Source organism: Psammomys obesus, unplaced genomic scaffold (genome assembly GCF_907164565.1).
Source record: "Psammomys obesus unplaced genomic scaffold, mPsaObe1.curated_primary_1811, whole genome shotgun sequence".
Classification (NCBI taxonomy): domain Eukaryota; kingdom Metazoa; phylum Chordata; class Mammalia; order Rodentia; family Muridae; genus Psammomys; species Psammomys obesus.
In genome coordinates, this window is record NW_026590677.1 from 8,890,252 (window position 1) to 8,913,311 (window position 23,060).

Consider the following 23,060-nt stretch of genomic DNA (forward strand, 5'->3'; position numbering starts at 1 on the left):
TTATGGCCCCGGAAGGATGCTGCGAGATTCTCGCCGGCTGCGGTCTTCCCAGAGGCCTCTGGGATGAAGCTGGTATGGCTACTGTCTCCACAGCTGCTCCCAAAGGCCGGAGGCTGCAGGGCAGCGTGTCGAAGGGGAAACAGTTAGCAGGGAAATCACGAAGCGTTGTCCCTGCTCAAGTCCAGAGGAAAAAAAGGTGGGAGGGGCATTTAGCAGTGGCGCGAAATAGGAGAACCAAAATGAGAAGGAACAGGAGGACGGAGAATGGGGTCAAACTGCAGGCGACAACTGATGACGTCCTCAGGTGTGTGTGGCGGGGGGTCTTGTCCCTGTTTCCGTTGTGTTGAGGGCTGGATTGATGGTTTTTCCGCTATTTGTGGCAGGGGAAGGGCGGGAGCTAGGAGAGAAGGTCTGTGATTGGACGACAAGATGCCAGAAAAAAAAAATTGCAAGGGCACTCACACAAATGCGCACTGCATCTCTATTGGTGGTTTTACTTGGTCCCCAGTTTTATTTTTTATTTTTATTTTTTTTAATTTTTATTTTTTTACTATTAATTACACTTTATTCATTGTATCCCCCCATAAGCCCCTTCCTCCTCCCCTCCAGATCCCACCCTTCCTCCCTCTTCATGCATGCCCCTTCCCAAGTCTACTGATAGGTGGTCCTCAGTTTTAAATTCAGCTCCTGGTGGGATGGCTGATTGGTAACTGTCACTCCTGCTGTGTTCTCAGTATTGCTTTAGAGGCTCAGGTGTAAGAAATGAATTAGACTTTATAAATTTCACCCTCTACATCCTGCCTGTTGCCATCAATCCTGCAAACAGAGGTGTTGACAACTCAAGTAGTTAGAGATACTACCCAGAGAAAAGTGTCAGCTATGACTCTGTGAGTCTTTAACCATCTTTTTAGAAGGAAACAAGGGCAAAACTTTCTCCTCTAGGCATTTCCCCACACCCCATACCCCACATGTTTCTTCCCTGTTTTGTTTGTTTGTTTGTTTTGGCTAGTGTTCTGTCATTTTATTTTAGATTTACATTAATTTTTCTTTTTTTATACTTTTAATTTTTTTATATTAATCACAGGTTATTTACTTTGTATCCCAGCCTTAGCCCCCTCCTTCATTCCCTCCCAATCCCCCCTCCTTCCCTCATCTCCTCCCTGCTTTTTTCCAAGTCCACTGATAGGGGAGGTCCTCCTCCCCTTCCATCTAACCCTAGGTTATCAGCATAAAACCAGATATGCTAAATCTATTAGAAGAAAAAGGGGGGAACAACCTAGAACTCATTGGCACAGGAGACAGCTTCCTGAACAGAACACCAACAGCACAGGCTCTAAGAGCAACAATCAATAAATGGGACCTCATGAAACTAAAAAGCTTCTGTAAAGCAAAGGACACTGTTGTCAGAACAAAACTACTGCCTACAGATTGTAAAAGGATCTTCACCAACCTTATATCTGACAAAGGGCTAATATCCAGAATATATTAAAAAAACTCAAGAAGTTACACAGCAACAAATCAAGTAATCCAATTAAAAAATGGGATACGGAGCTAAACAGAGACTGATACTCCACCAAGGACCAAAGGACTATGTATTGATATAACCTAGAACCTCTGCTCGGATATAGCCCGTAGTAGCTCAGTAACCAATTGCTTTCCCATAGTAAGGGGAACAGGGACTATTTCTGACAGGAACTCAATGGCAGGCTCTTTGGCCCCTCTCCCCCGCCAAGGTAGGAGCAGTCCTCTGCTAGGCCACAGAGGAGGACTTTGCAGCCAGTCCTGAAGATACCTGATCAAACAGGGTCAGATGAAAGAGGAGAAGAAGTTCCTCTCCAATCAGTGGACTTGGAAAGGGGCAGGGAGGAGATGAGGGAGGGAGGGTGAGATTGGGAGGGAATGAAGGTGCAGGATACAGCTGGGATACAGAGTTAATAAAATGTAACTAATACTAAAATTTAAAAAATTAAAAAAAGAACTAAAAGAAGTTAAAAGGCAATAAATCAAGCAATCCAATTAAAAAATGGGGTACGGAGCAAAAACAGAATTTCCTGTAGAAGAATATGGACTGGCAGAAAAACACTTAAAGAGATGCTTAATGCCCCTAGCCATCAGAGAGATGCAAATCAAAACGACCCTGAGATTTCATCTTACACTCATCAGAATGGGTAAGATCAAAAACTCAAGTGACAGCACATGCTGGAGAGGGTGCGAAGAAAGGAGAACCCTCCTCCATTGATGGTGGGAATGTAAACTTGTACCACCACTTTGGAAATCAATCTGGAGCTTTCTCGGACAATCAGGAATAGTGCTTCCTCAAGATCCAGCTATACCACTCCTAGGCATATACCCAAAAGATGCTCAAGTAAACAACACGGACATTTGCTCAACCATGTTTGTAGCAGCTTTATTTGTAATAGTCAGAAGCTGGAAACAACCCAGATGTCCATCAACAGAGCAATGGATACAGAAATTGTGGTACTTTTACACAATGGAATACTACTCAGCAATCAAAAACAAGGAAATCATGAAATTTGCAGGCAAATGGTGGGAGCTAGAAAAGCTCATTCTCCCTCATTCTCCCCCATTCTGCTGCTTTTTGGGGAGATGAGTAGCACATAAGACCCAGACTGGTGGATTCTATAGAAAGGCAGAACCTATTTGTGAGAATCAGTCTTACTCCTTTCCTGTGAAACCTGTATTCAAACTGTGTTTTGAACAGCAGTGCAGCACCATGGTTTTTGCTGGCTCAAGTATTTGATAAGCACCTGTACCAATTCTTTGGTTTTTCTAAAACAATTCATACCCAGAAATCTGGCATCTATCAGAAAACCTAAGCAAACATTAAAAAACAAAACAAAACAAAACAAAAAAACAAAAACGGAACTTTTTCTTCATTAAAAAATTTAAAGTTGTATAGGTGTTTTTCTTGCACATATATCTGTACAGTGCATCCATACAGTGCACACAGTGTCCAAAAGAAAGTGTTGGATTTCCTGGGAATGGAGTTGCAGATGGCTGTGAGCTATCATGTGGGTGCTGGGAATTAAATCTGGGTGCCCTGGAAGTGCTCTGAATGGCTAGGCTGTCTCGCCAGCCCCACTAAGCAAACTTAACACTTTGGAATCATCCAACACGTTGCTCTGTTAATCCCATAAACAATAGTATATAGCAGGTAATTCAAGTCAGTAGTTTTCAAGTTTCTTCGGCCATCCCAATCATCTGGAGGGCTTGATAAAGCAGAGGGCCGGGTTGAAGCCATATACTTGCTTTTTAAGGTATTGTGGGTGGAGCTTCAAATTTAAAGTCCTAAAAAGTACCCAGGGCATGTAAACACCACTGGCCCCAGAACCAGTCTTGGAGAAGTCGTGCTCTACACAGAACTGACAAAAGTAAACAGGATTTAAATTCCCAATTATTATTAAGCATTGCTCCTTCTGGGTTAGGTCTGAAAATATCCCCCCCCCCCAGTATACATTAACAAGAAACAAAACCACATTTTTACATGCATGTGAAACAGTATTTACAGTTTTGACCAAAAATGGGAAGAGAGAAACTCTCAAGTTTATCTACACCTTGCTCATAGTAATGTTTCAATTTACAGAAAACACTAATTTTTGGGAAACAAGTCCCTGTAAATAGAGCTATGGACTCATGTTAGTACAACTGGGTAGTAGGCCTTTCCAATGGTAGGTACCAGGGCTGTTGAGATGCTCCATTTTCATTCCTGATATGACACTTCCTGTAGGAATCCTAATTCTTTACTGAGTTAAAAAATTGTTAAGGAAGTCTAGGTACACTCACAAATGGATTCTGTTTGCATATGACAGAGATAATATTTTATTCACTTTTATCCAGAGTTTTTTTTTTGTGTGTTCTGACAACTTCACTGACTGTAGGCCATACCAATGTTATATTTATGAATGTAATGTGGAATAATTAAGTCGACAAATTAGCATATGTATGACCCAAAATGAAAGAGATTTACATTTTCACTAGTCACAGCACTGTTTTTTTTTAATTAATTTTTTATTTATTCATTTATTACAGTTTATTTACTTTGTATGCTAGCTGTAGACCCTGCCCTCATCCCCTCCCAATTCCACCCTCCTTCCCTCATCTCCTCCCATGCTCCTCTCAAAGTCCACTGATAAGGTAAGTCCTCTTCCCCTTCCATCTGACCCTACTCTATCAGGTCTCATCAGGGCTGGCTACATTGTCTTCCTCTGTGGCCTGGTAAAGCTACACCCCTTTCAGGGGAAGGTGATCAAAGAGCAGGCCACTGAGTTCATGTCAGAGACAGTCCCTGTTCCCATTCCTAGGGAACCCTCTTGGACACTGAGCTGCCATGACCTACATCTGTGCAGGAGTGCTAGGTTATCTCCATGCATAGTCCTTGTTTGGAGAAAAGACTTCTGGGCCCAGATTATTTGGTTCTGTTGCTCTCCTTGTGGAGCTTCTGTCCCCTCTAGGTCTTTCATCTCCCCCTTCTTTCAAGATTCCCTGCACTCTGGCCAAAGTTTGGCTATGAGTCTCAGCATCTGCTTTCTTGCACTGTAGGGTAGTGTCTTTCAGAGGCCCTCTGTGGTAGGCTCCTGTCCTGTTTCCTTTTTTCTCCCTCTTTCTATGTCCATCCCATTTGCCTTTCTGAATTAAGACTAATTATCTTACCCAGTGTGCTCCTTCTTGATTAGCTTCTTTAAGTATACAGATTTTAGTATGTTTATCCTATGTTATATGTCTAATATCCACTTATAAGTGAGTGTATACCATATGTGTCTTTCCATTTCTGGTATACCTCACTCAGGATGATTTCTCTAGTTCCCTGCATTTGCCTGCAAATTTCAAGATTTCCTTGTTTTTATTTGCTCAGTAATATTCTTTGTGTAAATGTACCACAATATCTGTATCTATTCCTCAGCAGAGGGACATCTGGGTTGTTTCCAGCTTCTGGCTATTATAAATAAAGTTGTTACAAACATGGTTGAGTAAATGTTCTTGTTGTATATTTGAGCATCTTTTGGATATATGCCCAGGAGTGGTATAGATGGATCTTAAGGTAGCATTATGGCTAATTGTCTGGGAAAGCACCAGATTGATTTCCAAAGTAGGTGTACAAGTTCACATTCCCACCAGCATTGGAGGAGGGTTCCCCTTTCTCCACATTCTCTTCAGCATGAGTTGTCACTTAAGTTTTTGATCTTAGCCATTCTGATGGGTGGAAGGTGAAATCTCAGGTTCGTTATGATTTGCTTTTCCCTGATAGCTAAGGATGTTGAGCATTTCTTTATGTGTTTCTCTGCCATTCAATATTCCTCTATTGAGAATTCTCTATTTAGCTCTGTTCCCCATGTTTTTAAATTGAATTAATTGATTTGTTGATGTTTAACTTCTTGAGTTTTTGTTTGTTTGTTTGTTTGTTTTTTAATATATTTTGGATATTAGCCCTCTGTCAGATACAAGGTTGGTGAAGATCCTTTCCCAATCTATAGGCTGTCGTTTTGTTCTGATGACAGTATCCTTTGCGTTACAGAAGGTTTTTACTTTCATAAGGTCCCATTTATTGATTGTTGATCTTAGAGCCTGTACTGTTGGTGTTCTGTTCAGGAAGTTGTCTCCTATGCCAATGAGTTACATGTTCTTCCGCACTTTTCCTTGTAATAGATTTAGTGTGTCTGGTTTGATTTTGAGGTCTTTGATCCACTTGGACTTTAGTTTTGTGCAGGGTGATAAGTATGGATCTATTTGCTTTTTTCTACATATAGATATCCAGTTAGAACAGCACCATTTGTTGAAGATGCTATCTTTTTTTTCCATTGTATAATTTTGGCATCTTTGTCAAAAATCAGGTGTCCATAAGTGTGTGGGTTTATTTCTGGGTCTTCTATTCTATTCCATTGATCCACCATTCTGTTTCTATGCCAGTATCATGGAATTTTACAACTATTGCTCTGTAGTACAGCTTGAGATCAGGGATGGAGATACCTCCAGAAGATCTTTTATTGTAGAGGATTGTTTTAGCAATTCTAGGTTTCTTGTTATTTCATATGAAGTTGAGATTTTTTCTTTCAAGATGTGTAAAGAATTGCATTGGTCAGTTGGTGGGAATTGAATTGAATCTGTAGATTGCTTTTGGTAAGATGGCCATTTTTACTATGTTAATCCTGCCAAGCCATGAACATGGGGGATCTTTCCATCTTCTGATATCTTCTTGAATTTCTTTTTTCAGAGACTGAAAGTTTTTTTTTTTTTCATACAAACCTTTGACTTGCTTGGTTAGAGTTACACCAAAGTACTTTATGTCCTTTGTGGCTATTGTGAAGGGTGTTGTTTCCCTAATTTCTTTCTCAGCCCATTTGTCTTTTGTATGCTGTATGGCTACTAATTTTTTTTTTTAGTTAATTTTGTATCCAGCCAACTTGGCTGAAGGTGTTTATCAACTGTGGGAGTTCCCTGGTAGAATTTTTGGGGACACGCAGGTATACTATCATATCATCTGCAAATAGTGATACTTTGACTTCTTCCTTTCTTAACTTTATCCCCTTGATCTCCTTTAATTGTCTTATTGCTCTAGCTAGGACTTCAAGAAATATGTTGAAGAGATATGGAGAGAGTGGGTAGCCTTGCATTGTACCTGATTTCAGTGGGGTTTATTTAATTTTCTCTCCATTTAGTTTGATGTTTACTATAGGCTTGTTGTATATTGCCTTTACTATGCTTAGGTAAATGCCTTGTATCCCTGATCTCTCCAGGACTTTAAACATGAACGAGTGTTGGATTTTATCAAATGCCTTTTCAGCATCTAAGGAGATTATCATGTGTTTTTTTTTTCTTTCTGTTTGTTTATGTGGTGGATTACATTGATGGATTTCTATATATTGAATCACCCCTGCATACCTGGGATTAAGCCTACTTGGTCATAGTGGATGGTATTTTTGATGTGTTCTTGGATTCGGTTTGAGAGTATTTTGTTGAGTATTTTTGCATCAATGTTCATAAGGGAGCTGGCCTGAAATTCTCTTTCTTTGTTAGGTCTTTGTGAGTTTTAGTTGTCAATGTGACTGTGGCTCACAGAATGAGTTTGGTAATGTTCCTTCTATTTCTATTTTATGGAATAGTTTGAAGAGTATTGGCATTAGCTCTTCTTTGAAGATCTGGTAGAATTCTGTGCTGAAACCATCTGGCCCTGTTTTTTTTTTTTTTTGTTTTTTTGTTTTTTTTTTTTTTATGGGAGACTTTTGGTGACAGCTTCTATTTCCTTAGGGGGATATAAGACTATTTAATTGATTTGCTTGGTCTTGATTCTTGATTCAGCTTTGGTAAATGGAATCAATCGAGAAAATTGTCTATTTCATTTAGATTTTCAAATTTTGTGCCATATAGGCTTTTGAAGTAAAACCTAATGATTGTTTGGATTTCCTCAGTGTTTGTTGTTATGTCCCCATTTTCATTTCTGATTTTGCTGATAGTCTCTCTTTGCCTGTTACTTAGTTTGTCTACCTTGTTGATTTTTCTCAAAGAACTAGCTCTTGGTTTCATTGATTCTTTAATTGTTTTATTTTTTCTAATTTATTGATTTCAGCCCTGACTTTGATTCTTTCCAGCCATCTACTCCTTTTTGGTGTGTTTGCTTCTTCTTTTTCTAGGGCTTTCAGGTGAGCCACTAAGTTGCTTGAATGAGCTGTCTCAAATTTCTTCTTGAAGGCACTTAGTACTATGAGCTTTCCTCTTAGCACTGCTTTAATTGTGTCCCATAAGCTTGGGTATGTTGTGCCTTCATTTTCATTGAATTCTAGGTAGACTTTCATGTCTTTCTTTATTTCTTTCATGACCCAGTGTCATTGAGTAGAGAGTTGTTTAGTTTCCATGTGTGTGTAGACTTTTTGCTATTTCCCTTGTTGTTGAGGTCCAGCTTTAGTCCATGGTGTATCAGATAGGATACAAGGGGTTATTTCAATCTTTTTGTGTCTGTTGAGGCTTGCTTTGTGACCAACTATATGGTCTATTTTGGAAAAAGTTACATGAGGTGCTGAGAAGAAGGTAAATTCTTTTGTGTTTGGGTGTAAGGTTCTGTAAATGTCTATTAGGTCCATTTGATTCATGACGTCTGTTAGAATCATCGTTTCTTTGTTTAATTTCTGTTTTGTTGACCTGTCCGTTGTTGAAAGTGGGGTATTGAAGTCTCCCACTATTAATGTGTGGGAATCTATGTGTGGTTTCTGTTTTATTAATGTTTCTTTTACACACGTGGGTCCATTGTATTTGCAACATAGATGTTCAGAATTGTGATGTCTTCTTGGTGGAATTTTCCTTTGATGAGTATGAAATGACCTTCCCCATCTCTTTTGATCAATTTTGGTTGAAAATATATTTTATTAGATATTAGAATGTCTACTCCTGCTTGTTTCTTTGGTCCATTTGTTTAGAAAACCGTCTTCCAGCCATTTACCCTCAGGTAATGTCTATCTTTGTGCCTTAGGTGTCTTTCTTGTATGCAACAGATTGTTGGGTCTTGTTTACACATCCATTGTGTTAGTCTGTGTCTTTTTATTGGAGAGTTGAGTCCATTGATGTTGAGAGAGATTAATGACCAGTGGCTGTTACATGCTTTCATTTTGCTCTTGGTTGTGGTAGTGTGTTTGTGTGCTTGGCTACTTTTAGTTTTGCTATAGTGAGGTTAATTATTTCCTGTGTTTTCCTGAATGTGGTTAGCTTTCCTGGGTTGTATATTTCCTTCTAGTAGCTTTTGTAATGCTGGATTTGTGTGTAGGTATTGTTGAAATTTGTTTTTGTTGTTAGATATCTTGTTTTCACCATCTAAGATGCCTGAGAGTTTTGCTGGGTATATTAGCCTGGGCTGACATCTGTGTTCTCTTGAGGTCTTTATGGTGTCTGTCCTGACCCTTCTGGCTTTCATAGTCTCTGTTGAGGAGTCAGGTATGATTCTGATGGGTTTGCCATTATATGTTACTTGACCTTTTTCCCTTGTAGCTTTTAGTGCTTTTCTTTGTTCTGTATACTTACTGTTTTGATTATTATGTGGCGGGAGGATTTTCTTTTCTGGTCAAATTTGTTGGGTGTTCTATAGGCTTCTTGTATTTTCATAGGCCTCTCCTTTAAGTTGGGGAAATTTTCATCTATGAATTTGTTGAAAATATTTTCTGGACCTTGGAGGAGGGAATCTTCTTTTTCCTCTATTCCTATTATTCTTAAGCTTTGTTTTTTCATGTTGTCTTGGATTTCTTTGATGGTTTGTGTCAGGAATATTTTAGATTTAACATTTTCTTTGATGGATATATAGATTTCTTCCATTTTTATCTTCCACACCTGAGATTCTTTCTTCCATCTCTTGTAGTCCATTGGTTATGGTTACCTGTGCAGATCCTGTTTTCTTTCCTAACTTATTCCCCTCCATGATTTCCTCCGTTTGAGTTTTCTTTAATTTTTCCAATTCTATCTTCAGATCTTGATCCATTTTGTTGATTTCCTTCACCTGTCTGACTGCATTTTCCAGTTTTTCCTTCAATTTCTTCACCTGTTTGTTTGAGCATGCCTCTGTTTCTTTTATTTTGTCCAGTGATTTAATTATTTCCTCTTTGAAGGCCACAAACTGTTTGGCTGCATCTTCCTGTATTTCTTTATGGATGCCTGTAATCTGTTTCAATTTATGCTTTTCTATTTCTTTATGGATGGCCATAATCTGTTCGACTTCATCATCTTCTATTTACATATTTTATTTGTTTCCTCTATTATCCTCTTCATAAACATAGATGTAAGATCACCTTCTTGAATTTCACTTATGATAAGGTGTCCAGGGCTGTTTGCCCCTGGGTAACTGGGTTCTAGAGAGGTCATATTACTTTGGCTTTTGTTGGTTGAGCTTTTACAGTGGCCTCTACCCATAGGATTGTATCAGTTGTTGGCTGTTAGTTTCTGGTGTCTCCCGGAATCCTCGGGTGGGGAGAATCCCTTTGGCAAGAAGATGATTTTTCCTGAAGGAAGCCTCCTACTTGGGTATGATCATTGAATGGCTGGTGCTTCTTAGGAATTGCTACAGCTCACATCAGGTGTATGGATCTGAACAGTAATTGTGGTTTTTGGTAGTCAAGGTGGCAATCCTCTCACCAGGAGAAGTCCTGGAGACAGCTGCCCTCATGGTGTGCTTCTTGCCCTGGATTTAGTGAGCTGCTGCTGCTGCTCTTACACTGTGTTTTCTGGGCACAGCCCTCTTGAGGAACCAAGGAGCCCAGCGGGTAAGTCAGGTTAGCTAAGGATAATGGTTGCACCTTGGAGCAGTATCTGGGGGCTGATCCTGTGGATCTCAGGCTTCTGTAGGTCTGAGGTTGGAGCTCTTTGACTCAGTACCCAAGGGGTAATCAGTGGCAATTGAGCACAGCACTCATGCATGCAGCAGAGGTTAGAGCCTGGAGCCTGTGGGAATCCAGAAACTTCCAGAGCTGAGTGTCCTGAGGTTTAACATGATGTTTTCCCCACTGTGGGGTTTCCTCCAGACAGGGAAACCCAGTCTCTAGCACCCAAAGGCCCACAGTTTTGTCTGGGATGGTGAGTTGGGCACACAGGCAGGTCTCTGGGCTGGTGGCTGAGTGCCCTTCAGACCCTGGGACCTTTTCCTTAGTGAGCTGAGCTTGGTCTTGATTGTGTCCTTCACCGTGGAGTTTTCTCTTGACTTGAAATTCCAGTCTCCGGTGTTGTGGTGCTGGGATGGTGATCAGAGCATGCATGCTTGTGGCTCTGGGATGGGAAATAAGGACCTGTTGGGATCTGAGAACTCTTCTGAGTTTTAGCTGTGTGACCTGAACCTGATTGCTCCCCACATTGTGGGGTTTCCTCTCACCTGAGAAACACAATCACTGGTGTTTTAGGGCCCAAAGTTTTGTCTGTTGGTCACTGTGCAGTCACTGCTGTCCTGCTTGGCAGACACAGTGTCCTCCCGGTACTGCCATCTTGGATCCAATGTTGTCCTTTTAACACAAGTTCCAGCTGTCCCTGCCTCTGCTAGGCCACTAAGAGGAGATTCTGCCCCTCTGGCAAGAGTGGAAATGATTTAGGATCATTTAGTGCTACCAAAGCTGATGGCAGGAAAACATCCAGGACAAATTACTTGTAAGTGTTCTGGATGAGGCTGTGTCTCAAGAGCCAGAGTGGGAAGGTTGAATCATATAGTCTAATCAAGGCATCCGTTGAATTCAAAACTGCCAGCTGCTGGCATAAGGTAGGCAAGGAAGCTGTTTAGCTAACTGATGTATTTGGCTTAGCTAGAGAAGCAGGGGAGAGCCCAATATCTTCCAGTTCAGGAATCAAGCTGGTTCATGTGCAAAACACTTTGCTTAGGTAAAGGAAAATGAATACTAGAGTGCTTCTAATACAAACTCACCTTCAGCAGGGACTCAGGGCATTTTCCTACAATGGCAGCATCCAGGAGGCTGAAGTATCCTCGAAAAATGAAGTCCACAGTTATCCTCATTATTCCCCAATTTGAAATCTTCCTGCCATCTTGAAAATTATCAAGAAACATTTTTAGATTTTTTTACTAATTATTCTACACTCATATCAGGTTGCTTCCCAAACATCTCCCCAGGAAAATTATAAAACAAAACAAATGAAACCCAGCCCAAATAAAGAGAACATATCTCAGAAGAACAAAGATGACCTACATCTACATCCCAGTTTCCTGGGAATAAGGAGCATCACAGGAAACACGAGGCTAGCAGGGGGGAAAAGTCATCCCAAAAGAGCTTCTGTGTATAGTCGTTGGGAACATAGGCTTGTATGGCCCAATATATATTTAGACATGTATACACAACACAAGAATTTCAGGAATGAGTCAGCTAAAATATGATGTGATGTGACAGATATTGGACATCCAAGGATTGTGAGTGATCACAAGCTGACTGACACCAGATGTCTGGAAAACTCCAAAAGTAAATAGTCATTTAATTTGCTATTACTAATTTTGATAGGGAGCCATTTATGTGATTGTATATAAATATGGTCTTGAGATCAGAGGCCTGAACCTTTGCCTTTCTCCGTGTGTTTGTAGACCTGTATATGCACCACCATTGGCTAGTGTGCCATTTGCCTGTGTATGTGCCCTATATGTGGCAGTGGTTACCTGACTAGGAGTCTTTACCTGGAGAGAATAAAGTATGTGATATCTTTCCATGACTCTTCATATTTTCTCATGACCCTCCTCCTTTCCTGTACCCAGAATTCAGCACCTCACAGCTTTGGCCACATGGGGAAAAGTCAAGAGGTGGACTAGACCCCTGCTTCTCTGAAAAAGATTTCCAAGGTCCTGATGGGCACTGACGAGAGAGGAGTGCAGACTGAGACAGAAAAAGTGGACTGACTATTTGAACTACTCTCAAAGCCAAGAGGACACTTTGAGGTGAGAAGTCAAAGTGTGAGAGTTGTGTAGGAAAAACTCAAAGTTCAAGTATGTGATTTACAGTTTCATTGAAAGTGAAACAGACAGAACCCAGGATATGTTCCTTGTCCCTCTGAGTTGAAAGGACAAATAACAATTCACTCATGGTAAAGACAGTTGGCCTCTATTACCTCCCCCCATGCTATTTAAGGCAATGCTTGCAGGACTTAACATTACAAAATCCTTAAAACACTTGCTAATGAGCTGGGTGATAGCTGTGGCCCTTTGCCAGCTTGCCTGCTTGTGTTTGACTGTAAGCCTGTGTGTCCATGTCTGTGTGGCCTATGTTCATGTGCTGGCCTCTGTATGGCATTTTTCTAAATGCTTGCCAGCATCTCACTACCTGGTTGCCTAGAGCAGTGGTTTTTAATCTTCTTAATTCTGTGACTCTTTAATACGGTTCCTCATGTGGTGGTGACCCACAACCATAAAATCATGTAATAGTTACTTCATACCTGTAATTTTGCTCCTGTTTTGAATCATAATGTAAATATATGATATACAGAAAGTCTCATATGTGACCCCTGTGAAAGGGTCATTTATACCAAAAGGGTCACGACCCACAAGTTGAAAACTGCTCGTGTAGTGCTAATAAAGTCTATCTGTTTTAGTTGCTTGTTATTGCTGTGATAAAGACCATGGCCAAAAGCACCTGAGGAGGAAAGGGTCTACTTCACATTACAGTTTATGGTCCATGTAGTGGTTTGAATGAAAATGGCCCCCATAGGCTCACAGGAAGAGACACTATTAGGAGGTATGACCTTACTGGAGTAGATGTGGCCTTTTTGGAGAGCATGTGTCACTGAGGATCGACTTTGAAGTTTCAGAAGCTCAAGCCAGGCCCTATGTCACTTTCTATTCCTGCTTCCTGTGAATCAAAGTGTAGAACTCTTAGCTCATTCTCCAGCACCATGTCTGCCTGCATGCCACCATGTTTCCTGTTGTGATGATAATGGACTAAACCTCTTAACTGTAAGCCAGCCCCAACTCAATGCTTTCCTTTATAAGAGCTGTTGTGGTCATGGTGTCTCTTCACAGCAATAATACCCTAACTAAAACAGTCCATCATGAAAGGAAGTTAGAATGGGCACTCAATTCAGGATCTTAGAAGCAGGATCTGAATGAAAACCATGGAGAAACATTGCTTACTGGTTTTCTTCTCATGGTTCACTCAGTGTACTTTCTTATATAAACCAGAATCACCTTTCTAGTACATTACCACCAGAGTGGGCTGGGCCCTCCTGCATGGACCAAGAATCAATAAAATTCCTTACTGACTTGCCTAGAGGCAAACTGATGAAAACACTTTCTAACTTGAATGTTCTTCTTCTATAAAAGACTCTAGCTTGTAGCATTTTGACTCACTACCCCCCAAAAGATCCACAAACCCCCCAGAGTGATGAGACCATCACCACCATGACAGGGAGGCACAGCAGGAAATGGCAAACATGGTGGCTGGAACAAACTGAGAGCTCACATCTTGAAATGCAAATATAAAGCAGATAGAGAGGAGGGGAGGGAGAAGGATAATATGGGAATATTAGAAATGGTACAAATGTTTGAAACTTTAAAGGTCACCCACTGTATTGTAATTATGTAGAAAGGCCATATAGCCTAGTATTCTCCAACAAGAGCCACCACCTGAAGACCAAGTGTTAAAATTCATGAGCATATAAGGGACATTCTCATTAGAACCACTACATTCCACTCACTGGCTCCCATAGTCTCATGACAATATCATAATGTGAAATGCATTTAGTACAATGTCAAAAGTCTTCCTATAGTCTTTTACAGTTTTAACCCTCCAAAGTTCAAAGACTCTTCTGATACTTGAGGCACTTTCTTAAATGTAATTCCTTGTATAATAAAAAGCAAATAACATAGTCTAACATATCATGACATAGAATATACATTACCATTCTAAAAGGAAGGAATCCCTATACTGAGGAATTCTGGAACAAAGCAAACAAAAACCCTGCAGGGACAACACCAAATTCTCTAGGCCTATATCTGGTGCAAAATCTTAGAGGGTTCTACCTCATTCACTTACTACCTACAGTATACATCTGTCTTGAACTTGTTCCACAACCTGTATGCAACTATCCTTAGCACATGTTTCATGGCTCCAGTGTTTCCAATATCCGTGGTCTCCAAGGCAACCCAGGTTCCAAGAGCACAGCTTCATGTAATGGCTACTTTTCTACTATTTCAGGACCATCGTGCAGGGATTCCTCTGCCACATGCTGCCTGGTTTCAGCAACACTTTGGAACCTTAAATAAAGAATCTAAGACACTTCACTTTCCACATTCTTTATGCTTCTAAAACCAGGACAATGAGAATGACACTACCAGGTTTGGCTGTCATCTTGAGATAAACCCTGCCTGTCTTGAATCACATTAACAGAAGAACATTTGTTCAATTACTTAGTTGGAACTGAGAATGTCTTCCCTTCTCTATCACATTGGAAACTTTGCAGGGTGAAGTCTTGCTCTGCTGAGTCCCTTTCCTTTATTTGAATATCCAGTAGGAGGTCTCTCCTTAATGGCACTAACTTCCTCATCTGTTTCAGCACAAGCCTTGACTACAACATAAACTTTCATGGTACTTTATGAAATTTGTCTTCAAACTATATTTTGTATCTCTTTCTGACCCACTTGGTTTTTATCATTGTAGGCCTGCATTGCATTCGTTAATAATAACCATGCCACAGATCCAATGTTAAGCCATTTTGAACTTGCCTCCACTAAAGAAATTGCTCTTTACTTTTCTACTTTAGGTCCTACAAAGCAGCTGAACAAAATTTTGCTGCTAACATGACTGCAGTTTAAAGAGGGCATGCTTAATCTGAAGGTCAAAGAACAGGGGAAGATTCTTTGCCAAAATATCATAGGAATGGCCTCTAGCCCAATGTCTGTTAATGGTTCCCTCTGAAACCTCTTGAACCAGGCCCCTATAGTCTGATTTGCTCTCAGAACTGTCTTCCAGACTCCTACTAGGACTGTCTGTTAAGCACTGCTTGCAGCATTCAATCACATTTCTAGTCCAAAGTATCAAAGTCTTCCATATTGCTTCAAAACTGAACATAGTCAAGTCTGTCACTGCAATGGCCTACTGTTGTTACAGTTTTTTTTTTTGTTGTTGTTGTTGCATTTGAAGATGCTATTTATTATTACAGAATTGCATTTACTTGGTTCAAAATATACAAGTGAACTCAAGAAATATTGATCCTTATCATGTATGTATAAGTCCCTACGCTCTAGATTGCACAGACTTGTTTCACTGATTACCATTTTCTTTAATAGTTACTTTTCTGTTGCTGTGATAAAATTCTATGACAAAGGGAATTTATAGAAGGAAGGATTTATTTGGGCTTATGGTTCCAGAGCGTTAAAAGTTCATCAGTACCATGTCAGGGAAACACGGTAACAAGCTGCAGGCATGGAATTTGGAACAACAAACTGAGAGCACTGACATCTTGAAATGCAAGTACAGAGCACATGGCAGGGGTGGGGGGAAGCAAAAGGCTTTGAGTGTCAAAGGCCGCTTGCAGTATTGTACTTCCTCCAGCAAGACTGCACCTCCTAGACCTCTGCAATCTGCATCACTGACTGGGGGCACTCTCATTCAAATCATAGTTGATATTACATTTCCCTTTGCAAAATGAGATTGGGGAAATTATGAGGTGAATGATATGGCGGCAGTAGGAATATTTTCTCAAATGTGGTGTGAGCCACTGCTGAATTGCATATGTTTTGCACCCCACAGCAGAGACATAAGGACACTGAATTTCTGAAGCCAGGTTGCCCTTTAAAGCCAAGTTGCCTTTTGGTCCTGTGATCATTCTGCTGATGAGACAGCTGTTGTCACTGCTATCAGAATAATCTTTGTGCATTAGAGGAGGTGAGGAAATAATGAGGTATAAACCTAGAGGATCAGAGTTTGCATACTATTATAATGAAGCTGGGTTTTTTTTCTTTGTTTGTAGTGCCTTAATTAGTGCTTCCATGCAGGAAAATGCACTGATAAGTTAGTTTTTCATAAAGAAAAGCAACCTATTATTGGCCTTACATACAGTTACATGCAGAAGATTCTAAGATATGCCTGTAGTTTTCTTGTCACGTCATATTTAATTTCTTTTTAAATTTAATTTTATTTATATATTATTTATTAAAATTTATTCACTTTGTATCCCCACTGCACACCTCTCTCTCATCTCCTCTCAGTCCTAGCCATCCTCCTTCTTCTCCCCCTATTCCCTTTCCCTAGTCCCCTGATAGGGGTGGACCTCCTCCTCTTCTATATGACCTTAGCCTAGCAGGTCTCATCAGACTGGCTGCATCATCTTCCTCTGTAGCCTGGCAAGGCTGCACCCCCCAGACGGAGGTGATCAAAGAGTCTGCCACTGAGTTCATGTCAGAGACAGCCCCTGTACCCCTTACTACGGTACCCACTTGGAAACTGAGCAGCCGATGGATTCTTGATTGCTTTCATGAATGAGGGTTTGTGCCTTGTCTTGTAACCTGTTATGCTATTCAGTTGATATCACTGGGAGATCTGTTCTTTTCCGAAGGTAAATGGAGGAAGAGTAGATATGGGGGAGAGTGAGGTAAGGAAGGGTTGGGAGATACAGAAGGAGGGAAAACTGAAGTAGGGATGTATTGTATGAGAGAAGAATAAATTAAAAAAGAAACATTGCATCAGGGTTAGGAACATTTTTATTTTTATAGGTTAGACTTTATTGTGAAAGCTGTGGTTAGGAGATTACAATAGCTTGTGAGGCTCTACACACAGGAGGAGGGAATGTATATTTTCCAGGTCCCCTTCTCCCAGCTTCATTGCTCATGTCTATCTTTTAGTTAACAACAGCAATTTTTTTTCTTAAAAAGAAGTCCAACAACTCAAATGTCTTTCAACAGTGGAGTCAGTAAAGGAAACTGTGACACAAATATATACCGGAAAAATAGAAGTTAGTGAGCCAGGGTCACAGTAAAGGTCTGCTGCAGAACACTTCCCTATTAAGCTTGAGGCACTGTGGTTATAACATTTCAAATCTAACACATGGTGGCCCATGCTTGCAATCTCAGCAATTGGGAAGCTGAGACAGGAGAATTACCAGCCCCAGCTACATAGTGAATTCCTTGTCTGTCTGGACTACAACATAAGATCCTGGCTCAAAAACTGAGTAAATAATACTGTATGATGTTGTCTTGTGCAACACAGAACTATGTACAATTAACACATACAGTGAAAGTTTTAAAATTCTAAAAGTGTTGAAAGTAAATTTTTAAGAATGCACCAGCGATGCACATAAAAAAGATGAATAAATATGAAAACACTCCAAATTAAAGAAGCTAAATAAAAAACCCAAATTCAACGAAAGAACGTATCCTCAATGATTCAACTTAAACTTCTGGGAAATGAATCCTGTGATAACAGAAGCGCTGCATTTGCACTTGTCTAAAGACAGGGCATTGGGAAAGTCATGATGCTGGGTACCACAGACCTGAAAAGGTTATGTCCTGGGAAACTAACTCTGAAACTATTTGGTTTTAGGAGAACATAGCTGGGCTTGGTTGTAATAGAGCAAATTACATGACAGTATTTTTGAGACTAGTGTATTTTGTACCTGACAGTTTTAGCTACTACTTAATAAGTCCCAGGCTTTGTTTAAATTCATCACTACCAAATGAATAGAGATATCTTGGCCTCGAAGGCAAAACCAACTGACTTGGCTTTAAGATCTCCAAATGTTTTTACTGTCCCAGAGGTTCAGCTCCCACAGCTCCACATCCTCACCCTCAAATGCACCCAAACACTTTCAGACAGGACATTGTTCTTCCCACAGTTCACAATAGTGCCCTTCCAAAAGTGGTCATGGTAGCCATTCTGAAATCCGTTTCTGTAAGAACCAGGATGCACGTGACTTTGCCATGTCTGAGCTTTTTTTTTAAATTTAATTTCATTTTATTAATTACACTTTATTCACTTTGTATCCCCCATAAGCCCCTCCTTCTTCTCCTCCCATTTCCACCCTCCTTCCCCCTTCTTCATGCATGCCCCTCCTCAAGTCCACTGATAAAGGAGGTCCTCCTCTCCTTCCTTCTGACCTTAGTCTATCAGATCACATCAGGAGTGGCTGCATTGTCATCTTCTGTGGCCTGGTAAGGCTGCTCCCGCCTCAGGGGGAGGTGATCCAAGAGCAGGCCAATCAGATTATGTCAGAGGCAGTCCCTCTTCCCATTACTATGTAACCCACTTGGACACTGAACTGCCATGGGCTACATCTGTGCAGGGGTTCTAGGCATATATCCAAAAGAGGCTCATGTCTGAGCTTTTAAAGGCACCCCAACCTCTTTACCCTTGCCTTTGGGATTTTGCCTAGAGATGGGAGGAGCCAAGCCTCACCAGGGAGAAAAGGGAGGGGGGAGGGACCGGTAGGAGATGAAGGAGGGGCCTACAGATGGGATAAATTGAATAATTAGTCATAATTAATTAATTAATAAAAAATGTAAAAAAAAATTAAAGGCACCCAAGATACTCTCTTGTTTCTAATCAAAAGTGCTTAGTAACTGAAAATGTTATGAAAAATATAAAGCAGTATGTTGACTTTATTGCTTATAAATAGGACTGAAGAGTGTAAGTTAAATTTTTGTCATGTGGGACTCTTGTAAATAGTCCACAGAAATGGACAGACTCAGAAGGTCATCAATGGGACCTTAGACTTTCTCTATTCTCTGTATGTGCCCATGGCAAACTGACTTTTTTTTTTTAGCCCGAGTCAGGAAGCAGCATTTCAAGGCAAGTTCTTTGAGAAACATTTGTCCAGGTGAATAAATATTACCCAGTTCTGATTGTACAATCACCAAAAAACTTAGGAAAGACCTTTCATGGGTTGGGAAAGCAGTTTGTCAAGGTCTCTCATCTCCTTACGTTAAGTGACTTAAGTGAAGGCTTACTTTTAGAGGAGATTGGAAATGTTTAAAATTTCAAGAGTTTGCAAACGAAAGCTTCTGAAGAAGCTCTGTTTGCAGAGACTGATTGACTGATTAGGATTGCAGTCTTCTGCAGAGATTGGAATGCTGCAGGTCCAGAGACTAATTGCCTTACCTTGGGCTAGTTCTAGCCAGCAGGAACACCCATTCCTTCTCTGCCTCCATGTGGGAACTAACATCCTGTGACTAATAGATAAAAATTGTTTGGAATCTACTAACTAAGCAGATCACTAGCCTTCACTAAAGCAAAAGCTAAAAATGTCACCAGATAGCATCTTGGGCCTATAGGAACCCCCCCCCCTTTGCTGTAATCACCTCTCTAATGTACCCACCAGTATATTTTTATGCTTGCCTTAATTTAGAACTTTCTATATTCTGTAAAACTATAAAGCTTCATGAAACTGCTTCCACATAGGAACACAGAATTTTCGGTAACTTAATTCTGCATTCCTTCCTCATGATTCCCTCAAAATGGCTCCAGAATCAAGTGTTTCTTATTCCTTTTAAGATGAGAATAGGTTTTTGTGTCAACAGTTGAAAAACATATATCATGAAAATTTCCCTGGGAAATTTCTTAAGAAATTGAGTAGAGTTCAGAAACATATCTATCTATCTATCTATCTATCTATCTATCTATCTATCTATCTATCTATCTATCTAAAGTTTAGTCAACATTGTATTTATCCCTGTTAAGACTTACATAAAGGTCTTTGTGACTTGCACCCCTGTTAAGGGGCTGTGTAAGCATATTGTGAAGAGTTTAAGTTAGCCTGGGTATAGTTAACATGAGTATAACTCCATTTTAAAATAAAGAGCCATCTTGACTGGGAGCTGAATTCAGGTACCAGGAAATATCACAGAGTATACACCTGGCAGAGAACAAAGTTAACTCTCCTAGCAACAGCCTCCAGGAAATAATACATAATAAATGCGTCATAGAAAATAGAGACATACTCCCTGGCAATAATCAATGGGAATCTGTTGGGAAAATTCTCCCTAGTGTTTCAGATATGGTTTAGAAAAATAGCCATTGTGATTATATACCTATGCCATGGTGATCGTGTGCCTCAGAAAAGGTCACCCCACCCTGCTAAACTTCACCCAAATCTGTAATGCCAACGCTTGGGTCCCCCTGCTTGCTGCCTTGGAAACCCCCTGCTCAGACTTTCCCTTTAAAATTCCTGTTCACTCAGAGCTCAAGGTCCCACTCCTCTACTGCTGCATCAGTGAGACTTGGGTCCCGAGTTCGATCGCTCTCGTAATAAAGCTCTCTTGCAATTGCATCGAGTCGCCTCCTGGTGGTCTCTGAGGGTCCTGTGAACCTGGCATTATAATTGTTTAAGAGGAGGCTAGTTCCAGGTTTATCAGGGTGTGCACTTGATCTTATCACAACCTTTATAGTGAGCTATTGGTGTCCACTTTCATAGATGTGTATGAGTGCAAAGACCTTACCTCCTAAGCACAGAATTGGATAGGAAGTGAGTGGTTACTTGGCTCCTGCCAGGGTTTGGGAGACTGCCTGATAGCTTGGGTGCCTGGAATGGCTGGTGGCAGTGTCATAGCAGATGTGCAGAGACATATCCTGCTGTCAAGGTTGATCTCTGCTCTCCTTGTGTTTATCTCCTTAAATTTTCAGCAGGGAGCCAGGCTTGAGGCCACTTTCACTTGTGCTAGAGGGGGTTTATGTCAGGTCTGGCTGGAGGCAGAAACTCTCTGGGTCCGTGTTTCTCCTATACTTTATGAAAATTTAAATTTGTGGAGGATGTTAGGCTGCTTGTACTCAGAAAAGAGGGCTCAGCTCTGAGGAAAGAAAAGGGAAATTTATTTAGATAGAAATGAGGGAAGATGTTTACGTGTGGCTGTAGGGAGAGAGACCTGGGAAGTGCCCCACTTCAAAGCCAGGGGGGAGGGGGGAGGCTCCTCCATGATCCACCAAGCCTGGGAGTCTAAACAGAAGCAGACTTGCTTTGAATGGGAAGATTGATAAAGCCAGCTTTAGCCACTGAAAAGTGCAGGGTCTGCTGTGGACACCATCAACTCAACCCTAAACAAGGAAGCCACAACTGATGATGGAAGGGCCCCCGGGTTATAGCTTAACTTCCCACAGGGGGCTGCCTTGGCAAAGAGTGCTTTCGAGTATGTTTAATATTTCCTATCCAGTTAAAATCTCTTTAGTAGTATGTATGCTAATCCACTACAAGGTGAGGACACGTATTTCTTCAGATATGTGCCATAATGTGTTTTCTTAATGTTATTAAACAACAGTGAAGAACAGCTTTTGCCCTTCGGTTTAGTAAGTAAGTTCTGTAGTTTTAGTATGAATAGAATCAGATACTTTTAGACAGTAATGTAAAACGCAAATTACCTAATTATTTTCAAAGTTATGTTAATATAAAATATAGAATTTCTTTTTTGTTTGTTTTATTTTTTAATTTTAATTTTTATATTAATTACAGTTTATTCACTTTGTATCCCAGCTGAAGCTCCCTCCTTCATTCCCTCCCAATCCCACCCTCCCTCCCTCATGTCCTCCATGTCCCTCTCTAACTCCACTGATAGGGGAGGTCCTCCTTCTCCTAAAGTATAGTATTTCTGTGTTTAATAAATATAGAGAACTAATAAAAATACAAATATATCTGCTTATGTACAAGTAGGATTTACATAAACTACTCTTTGTAAGCTATGGTACGGGAATTAAATGTTCACCATTATAGTGCTATCCATACAGTGAAACACCTGGACCATATACAAGTTAAAATTCGTTATAAATTAGATACATTTGCTACATGGAAATATTTTTACATGTAAACCAGCCACAAAGGTGAAGGTTCCATATTTGCTAATGTAAGTCCCCACCTATTCAGAAGTCTAAAAATGTTGAAATGATTTTTCCTCTCACATAAACATTTTTAAGCATAGAAACAGGATGAAAGTTATGTAGTAATACCTGGTGTACCCTGCTATCATGCTTATACCCTCTTACTGCTATCACGCTTGTACCCTCTTACTCACTTAGGGTCCTAAAAAGCTCTGGAGGGCCGGTGGTATTGAACAACACCCTCTTTACTGCTCCCTGTGTTCAAGGTGCAATTCAGAACGCTGCCACCAGGTGGCACCAATGCATATTAATCACGGTCTAACTGCGCCTTCATAGCCAACCTGCAAGGGTCTATAAAGAGAAAAACAAACAAGTCGATAGTGTTTAAAAAAAAAAAAGAGGACATCAAAATATGACCTAAAATAATACTACTCAGGGGCATGTGATGAATACCAGGTAGTGGCGGGGCAGTGGAGGGTATCTGAGGATGGGGCTCTGGATCAGAACGTCCCCACACTGAAACAACTAAAGCAGCTACAGACTGGAGCACATACAAGCAGAGGTTTTACACCATCGTAACGCAGTCACTGTTACTGTTCATCATCTCCTCATGTGTGTGGTTGCGCACACGGCTTGTTTCACTTCATAACAATTTATTGACATTCTCCTCAGTGTCCCATTCCTGAAATCTGAAAAATCATTCTGACCCTCAGTTATTCATCTGCAACACGGGGATGAGCTACAGTATCTCCCTTAGAAAGGTATTGTGAATAGAATCAATTCAATGAATTGAAAATCACT

The 23,060-nt window shown here is 40.5% G+C and overlaps 1 protein-coding gene across 1 annotated transcript in view; it reads left to right on the forward strand.

The window, feature by feature from the left end:
- Nucleotides 1-2: 2 nt before the first annotated feature.
- The window catches only part of Nxf3 (nuclear RNA export factor 3), a 61,910-nt gene continuing 38,852 nt past the window's right edge, over nt 3-23,060 (forward strand). Inside the window, 1 exon segment of the mRNA XM_055608302.1 lies at nt 3-304. Within this exon segment, the coding sequence (XP_055464277.1) occupies nt 3-304 (302 nt within the window).